Source organism: Dendrobates tinctorius, unplaced genomic scaffold (assembly GCF_039654945.1).
Source record: "Dendrobates tinctorius isolate UK_male_01 unplaced genomic scaffold, ASM3965494v1 ptg000019l, whole genome shotgun sequence".
NCBI lineage: Eukaryota > Metazoa > Chordata > Amphibia > Anura > Dendrobatidae > Dendrobates > Dendrobates tinctorius.
In genome coordinates this window covers 2,628,851-2,637,414 of record NW_027361687.1, presented here as the reverse complement: position 1 = coordinate 2,637,414, position 8,564 = coordinate 2,628,851, and the positions used below count along the sequence as shown (strand labels likewise).

The following is an 8,564-nucleotide window of genomic DNA, read 5'->3' as shown; positions in this document are numbered from 1 at the left end:
TTGACGGCACTGTTGGGTTTCGTGCTAGGCGTATTCTAGCAGGAAACCCAACAGTTTCATCGGGGTCTACAGTGACTGCTTTGAGTATTGTATTGCTACATTGTGCCGCAGTGACTGTTGTCCTTGACGGCACTGTTGGGTTTCGTGCTAGGCGTATTCTAGCAGGAAACCCAACAGTGTCATCGGTGTCTACAGTGACTGCATTGAGTATTGTATTGCTACATTGTGCCGCAGTGACTGTTGTCCTTGACGGCACTGTTGGGTTTCGTGCTAGGCGTATTCTAGCAGGAAACCCACCAGTTTCATCGGGGTCTACAGTGACTGCTTTGAGTATTGTATTGCTACATTGTGCCGCAGTGACTGTTGTCCTTGACGGCACTGTTGGGTTTCGTGCTAGGCGTATTCTAGCAGGAAACCCAACAGTGTCATCGGTGTCTACAGTGACTGCTTTGAGTATTGTATTGCTACATTGTGCCGCAGTGACTGTTGTCCTTGACGGCACTGTTGGGTTTCGTGCTAGGCGTATTCTAGCAGGAAACCCAACATTTTCATCGGGGTCTACAGTGACTGCTTTGAGTATTGTATTGCTACATTGTGCCGCAGTGACTGTTGTCCTTGACGGCACTGTTGGGTTTCGTGCTAGGCGTATTCTAGCAGGAAACCCAACATTTTCATCGGGGTCTACAGTGACTGCTTTGAGTATTGTATTGCTACATTGTGCCGCAGTGACTGTTGTCCTTGACGGCACTGTTGGGTTTCGTGCTAGGCGTATTCTAGCAGGAAACCCAACAGTGTCATCGGTGTCTACAGTGACTGCTTTGAGTATTGTATTGCTACATTGTGCCGCAGTGACTCTTGTCCTTGACGGCACTGTTGGGTTTCGTGCCAGGCGTATTCTAGCAGGAAACCCAACAGTGTCATCGGTGTCTACAGTGACTGCTTTGAGTATTGTATTGCTACATTGTGCCGCAGTGACTGTTGTCCTTGACGGCACTGTTGGGTTTCGTGCTAGGCGTATTCTAGCAGGAAACCCAACAGTGTCATCGGTGTCTACAGTGACTGCTTTGAGTATTGTATTGCTACATTGTGCCGCAGTGACTGTTGTCCTTGACGGCACTGTTGGGTTTCGTGCTAGGCGTATTCTAGCAGGAAACCCAACAGTGTCATCGGTGTCTACAGTGACTGCTTTGAGTATTGTATTGCTACATTGTGCCGCAGTGACTGTTGTCCTTGACGGCACTGTTGGGTTTCGTGCTAGGCGTATTCTAGCAGGAAACCCAACATTTTCATCGGGGTCTACAGTGACTGCTTTGAGTATTGTATTGCTACATTGTGCCGCAGTGACTGTTGTCCTTGACGGCACTGTTGGGTTTCGTGCTAGGCGTATTCTAGCAGGAAACCCAACAGTGTCATCGGTGTCTACAGTGACTGCTTTGAGTATTGTATTGCTACATTGTGCCGCAGTGACTGTTGTCCTTGACGGCACTGTTGGGTTTCGTGCTAGGCGTATTCTAGCAGGAAACCCAACAGTGTCATCGGTGTCTACAGTGACTGCTTTGAGTATTGTATTGCTACATTGTGCCGCAGTGACTGTTGTCCTTGACGGCACTGTTGGGTTTCGTGCTAGGCGTATTCTAGCAGGAAACCCAACATTTTCATCGGTGTCTACAGTGACTGCTTTGAGTATTGTATTGCTACATTGTGCCGCAGTGACTGTTGTCCTTGACGGCACTGTTGGGTTTCGTGCTAGGCGTATTCTAGCAGGAAACCCAACAGTGTCATCGGTGTCTACAGTGACTGCTTTGAGTATTGTATTGCTACATTGTGCCGCAGTGACTGTTGTCCTTGACGGCACTGTTGGGTTTCGTGCTAGGCGTATTCTAGCAGGAAACCCAACAGTGTCATCGGTGTCTACAGTGACTGCTTTGAGTATTGTATTGCTACATTGTGCCGCAGTGACTGTTGTCCTTGACGGCACTGTTGGGTTTCGTGCTAGGCGTATTCTAGCAGGAAACCCAACATTTTCATCGGGGTCTACAGTGACTGCTTTGAGTATTGTATTGCTACATTGTGCCGCAGTGACTGTTGTCCTTGACGGCACTGTTGGGTTTCGTGCTAGGCGTATTCTAGCAGGAAACCCAACAGTGTCATCGGGGTCTACAGTGACTGCTTTGAGTATTGTATTGCTACATTGTGCCGCAGTGACTGTTGTCCTTGACGGCACTGTTGGGTTTCGTGCTAGGCGTATTCTAGCAGGAAACCCAACATTTTCATCGGGGTCTACAGTGACTGCTTTGAGTATTGTATTGCTACATTGTGCCGCAGTGACTCTTGTCCTTGACGGCACTGTTTTTTTTATCAACAGTGGACAAAGTCCGAACACGTTGGCGTTCGATCAAGGACCGCTTCAACAGTGATGTTCGTGCTGAGGGCCAGGTTCGCAGTGGATCTGCGTCAAGGACCAGAACTAGATACCGTCACTATCATGCGTTGCAGTTCCTAAGACCGGTCCTTGCCACAAGATCGTAAGTATTATACATTTTGGGTTTTTATTTTTATTAATCTGTGTTTTTCTAATCCACAGCTGATGCTTCTTGTAAAGGCATGGTAGTAATGATTTTCCTTTCTTCCACAGCACCTGGAGCAGCACCCTGCAACCTGGCCCTGGAGCGGTCCTTCCTCGGACGTCCTCTGACCCGTCCCAGCCATCCGACAGCCAGGAAGCACCTTGCAGGTCAACCACACACACAGCTGGTGACCAGGAAGCTGGGCCATCAGGTGTTCCCCTGTCCCAGGTCTCTGCCACTGGTTATGCGGGCACTACCCGCCAGCGGCAGAGGGCCTTGGACAGGAATGTCTTGCCCGAGTTTATGCATTTGAGCGAGACATTTAATTCCAGCCTCAAGTCACTGTCCGACAGAGTTGAAAGCGGTTTTGCCCTCATGGAACGTGGTTTTAACCACTTTGAACACCGCTTCAATTCTGTAGAACAGCGCCTTGACCGTCTGGAGGCCGACCTCAACAGACCAGCACACCATTTTTTTAGTAAGATTGAAAAGGGCATGGCGGAACACCTTAGTCCTGATCAACAGCTGAATGTGCTGCAGGCCTGCAACAATGCTTTCTTGCAGGCTATGCAGCATAATCGGTACGGTCAGCAGTCAGTGGTGTCCTTTCCACCTGTGCCACCATTGACTCGCTTCACCTCACTACCGACTTGTGCTGCATACCACTGCACGGACACCTCTATTCAAAGCCAGGACACCCACCGTTACACCACCACAAGTCTGAGTGCAGCTGGTCACTTCACCGACACCACCATGGCAAGCGCTGCTCCTGTCTGGAGCACCACCGCCAATCCCATGCATGCGTGGAGCTCAGCCACCACTAGGCAAACATGGAACAGCCCTGCCGCTACAACAACATGTAGTAGCCCTGCCACCACCACTCTGCAAACCTGGGCCATCACTGCCGCCACCAGTCCTCCTGCAAGGACGAGCACTGACAACGAAGAGCAGCAGCAGCCACCTCAGCAGCAGCAGCCACCTCAGCAGCAGCAGCCACCTCAGCATCAGCCGCCACCTCAGCAGCAGCAGCCACCTCAGCAGCAGCAGCCACCTCAGCAGCAGCCGCCACCTCAGCAGCAGCAGCAACCACCTCAGCAGCAGCAGCCACCTCAGCAGCAGCCGCCACCTCAGCAGCAGCCACCACCTCAGCAGCAGCCGCCACCTCTGCAGCAGCAGCCGCCACCTCAGCAGCAGCAGCCATACCAGCAGACGGGGGACCTACATTCCATATTTGCCCCTACTTCAAGGCGAAATCAATCAAGGCGGGCATTGGGCCAAAGTCGGTCCAGGCACACAAGCCTACGGCGACATGCCTTTACAACTAATGTAACTGAACAGATTTCCTCTCCTACAAGTGTTCCAAGTTTAATTCCCTTAACTGGACTACCTTCCCCCACAAGTTTTGTTGCCCCTTCCCCTCAAACACCGTCTTCAACTGCAAGTGTTGCATATTCCCTGCACACCCCCAAATTGAAACCATCTGCCCCCAAACGCCGTAAAAAATAATTTTTAGTTTTTTTTTTGTGATAAAAAATAAATTTACATTTGTGGTTCACCATTAATAAGTTTCATTAATGTTGTTTGCGCCGCTCACACACACTGATGGGTAAATACATGTTAAAAACCAACCCAAGGGCTAGTATAGTCATATGTGAAATAACATGGACTAGTATAGTCATTCCAAGGCCTAGTGTAATAACTCTAGTTTTACCAAATAGAATCTGGTTTCATGAAAAACAAACTGTTGAAACTTGTCTAAAAAATAAGTTTCTTTCTAGTTTCACCAGTTTGTTTTTTGTGAAACAAGATGCTAGTTGTTAAAAATCGAGTTATTACAGTAGGCCTTGGTATGACTATACTAGGCCGTGGTATTTCACATATTACTATACTACTAGCCCCAAGGCCTACTATACTCATATTTGAAATACCACGGCCTAGTATAGTCATTCCAAGGCCTAGTGTAATAACTCTAGTTTTACCAAATAGAATCTGGTTTCATGAAAAACAAACTGTTGAAACTTGTCTAAAAAATAAGTTTCTTTCTAGTTTCACCAGTTTGTTTTTTGTGAAACAAGATGCTAGTTGTTAAAAATCGAGTTATTACAGTAGGCCTTGGTATGACTATACTAGGCCGTGGTATTTCACATATTACTATACTACTAGCCCCAAGGCCTACTATACTCATATTTGAAATACCACGGCCTAGTATAGTCATTCCAAGGCCTAGTTTAATAACTCTAGTTTTAACAAATAGAATCTGGTTTCATGAAAAACAAATTGTTGAAACTTGTCTAAAAAATAAGTTTCTTTCTAGTTTCACCACTTTGTTTTTTGTGAAACAAGATGCTAGTTGTTAAAAATCTAGTTATTACAGTAGGCCTTGGTATGACTATACTAGGCCGTGGTATTTCACATATTACTATACTACTAGCCCCAAGGCCTACTGTACTCATATTTGAAATACCACGGCCTAGTATAGTCATTCCAAGGCCTAGTGTAATAACTCTAGTTTTACCAACTAGAATCTATTTTCAAACTGTTGAAACTTGTCAAGTTTCACAAAAAGATACTAGTTGGCCAAAATCGAGTAGGCCTTGTTATGACTATACTAGGCCGTGGTATTTCACATATTACTATACTACTAGCCCCAAGGCCTACTATACTCATATTTGAAATACCACGGCCTAGTATAGTCATTCCAAGGCCTAGTGTAATAACTTGTAATGGAGCAGATTACATGAGCAGATTACATTCATCCACTCAATGCTGACTTGTATTCCCCATGGACTTTCATTGGGGTTGGGTTTTGAGGGTTGTGTTTTGAGAAAATCACATACTTTGTTTTAAACTAGTTGCACAATTTTCTCTTGAAAAAAAATGGTTTCCTGATTCATGGCCTGCAGCTTTGCTCATTCCAATATATTTCACGCAGACTAGCAATGCTGCATTTTAACTCGTATGTGTATTTACCTGCCCAGGTGTGTGAACATAACAAAATTCAGTTATACATGGGAAGTTTTTTAATTAATTGGAGTTTAAAAAATATAGTGCACTCAGTAATGGTATCAAATAAGGATTTTTATTACCATAAACAACAACATTACACCATTTCATCTTGCCAGTGCACCCGTCCTACATCAGAAATAAAGTAGGCCGCAAATTTGTCCCTCATTTGGCCAACTTCAACGGATGACCTGAGAGTGTGCTGAGTGAATTCAGGCAATGGGTTAGGAGCATCATCGTCCAGTTCAAAGGTCGGGTGCTCTTTAGCCATCACAAAGTTATGTAGAACCACACAGGCCTTCACCACCTCATCGACTGTTTCAAGTTTAAGATTAATGGCCGTGCCCAGAATTCGCCATCTGGAAACAAGAATCCCAAAAGCACACTCGACAGTTCTTCTGGCCCTGGTCAGCCTGTAATTAAAAATTTTTTTGGTGTGGTCCAAGTCCCGGCTGGAGTAGGGTTTCAGTAAGTTTCCGCACATTTGAAAAGCCTCATCGCCAACCATTACAAAGGGCAGTGGCGGAGCTTCGGTGTGAGGAAGAGGCCGTGGCATAGGGAAATTAAATTGGTTGCCATACAACCTCCGGCCCATGTCTGAGTTTTTAAAAGCCTGCGAGTCATTACCACGGCCAAATGCTCCAATGTCCACTGCTACAAACATACATCCGGCATCCGCAATTGCAATGAGTACTATTGAAAAGTACTTTTTGTAATTATAGTACTCAGATCCCGTTCTTTGGGGTTTGATGATCCGTATGTGTTTCCCATCAACAGCTCCCAAACAGTTGGGAAAATTGCATACTGTCCAGAATTTGTCAGCAATTTCCATCCACTTTTCAGCGGTGGGCAGGGGCATAAATTCTGGGCAAAGAACATTCCAGAGAGCCCGGCAGGTGTCAGCAACAATTCCAGACAAGGTAGAGATTCCAATACGGTACTGGAAGTGTAGTGAGGATAGGGTTTCTCCAGTCGCCAGGAATCTGTGAACAGACAAAGAAGTAAAATTAATATTTATGTATATTATTTTTAAAAACTATAAAAAAAAATATTAGTACATTCACGAAAACTAATTACCCAAGGTTTTGAATACTAAATTTACAAAAAAAAACATCAGACCACACCCCTTTGTTTTTAAAACATACCGTAATGTCACCAGTAGCCGTTCCTCAGGAGGAATCGCACGACGGAGCTGTGTGTCCTGTCTCCGGATGGATTGTTGGACACGAGCAAGCAAATCCATGAAACTTTCGTGGGACATCCGGATATAATCAGTAAATTTCTCCGGGTTTGCACGTAGCTCGCTGTAGAGGGTGTGGTATGCCCCACGCCTCTCCCGGAGTTCAACAATCGGATGTATCCACATACGCCGCCGTCTTCGCTGCCTCTCTCTCTTCCTTTGTTCATGGCAAGCAACTGCATACGCCTGAGCCATCGCGATGTCCAAATCCAAGTTGAAGTGAAAACTCTTCCAGCGCAGATCCATGGTCACGAGAAGAATCAAGCAAATGTGAAGAATACTGTAGACAGGGTCTATATATATTAACATACCACACCCACAATGAAGTCCCATTGGTCTTGTGTGTTGTTGAATGGTTGTTTTTTCTTTTTTGTGGGGTTTTTCAAAAATCTGTAAAAAAACGCAAACGCACAAAAAACGCATACAAACGCGCAAAAACGCTGCGTTTTTTTCCTGCATGCGCATTAAAATGCTGGAAAAAAACGCAGCGTTTGTATGCATTTGTATGCGTTTTTTTAATGCGTTTTTTTGCGGGAAAAACGCGCTGCAAAAAAAAGCAAGTGTGAAACTAGCCTGAGAGAGGCTTCCTGCGGAGTTTCACGAGCTTTTCCCCATTTTAGGAAGTTTACCTAAGATTGTGGTAATCTCTTCCTGTTTATTGTTCTGATTATATTTCTGTTTTTGTTTTTTTGTATTCTTTAGTATATGGTTAAGATATTATCACTCAATGTGAGGGGATTGAATAGTCCCGCTAAGAGGTATCTCACGTGGAGAGAGATCAGGGGCAGCAGAGCAGATATAATTTGCCTCCAAGAGGTGAAATTGGCTAGGGATGGACACCCCAGGATAGAGAATAAAAATTTTCCACATATATACAAATCTCTTAATGAAAAGAAACGGGCAGGAGTCCTCATACTAATTAAAGACACTATTTCATTCGAAATCATTAACGAATACTCTGACAGCGAGGGCAGATATTTGATTCTTACTTGTCTGATAGACAATCAACTAACGACACTTGTGAACGTTTATGCTCCAAGTAATGGTCAAATGCGTTTCTTCAACGGTCTCGATAGAAAAATCCAGGAAGTAAAAAAAGGTGTTATTGTTTTGGTGGGTGATTTTAACATTGTTCCGGACGGAGCAATGGATTCTACCTCTCTCACTCGCTCATCATTTCCTGAATTAAAAAATTGGCTTTGCAACCATGAATACCTAGATGTATTCAGATGTTTAAATACATCTTCTAAGGAATATACCCATTTCTCAGAGGCACACAAGTCTTTCGCTAGGATTGACTTGTTCCTGACAGATACGTTCTCAATTTCGAAATTTAAAAAAATTGAAATTCTCCCCAAAACATTTTCAGATCACTATCCAATTGTTGCAGAAATTTACCTTAGTAGGTCGGCAGAGTTCAGATCCCAATGGAGATGCGACTCATCCCTATTGTTCAACCCAAAATTTAAAAAAGAAATTGAAAAAGCCTTAAATAATTATTTCATAGAAAATGATATAAACAACATTTGCCCATTCACCCTTTGGAATGCGCACAAGGCAGTAATTAGGGGGGTTATGACTTATTTGGCCTACAACAAAAAAAAAATTTCCAAAGAAAAAATCCGTACCTTACAATTTGAGTTACAAAAATTGGAAACAATATTACAAAATTCATCCTTTCCTCCACCAAATATACATTCGGAGATTCTTAAACTAAGAATAGATCTTAGATCGGAGTTATTCAGTGAATACGA

At 44.4% G+C, this 8,564-nt stretch overlaps 1 protein-coding gene across 1 annotated transcript; it reads left to right on the top strand.

The window, feature by feature from the left end:
• The first annotated feature begins 2,042 nt into the window (after positions 1-2,042).
• LOC141082762 (uncharacterized) lies at positions 2,043-4,291 on the top strand. The gene is made up of 2 exons (XM_073566678.1): positions 2,043-2,525; positions 2,636-4,291. Exon 2 carries the CDS (start codon positions 2,871-2,873, stop codon positions 4,071-4,073), a length of 1,203 nt encoding a protein of 400 aa, XP_073422779.1. The 5' UTR covers positions 2,043-2,525; positions 2,636-2,870; the 3' UTR covers positions 4,074-4,291.
• Positions 4,292-8,564: the final 4,273 nt, after the last annotated feature.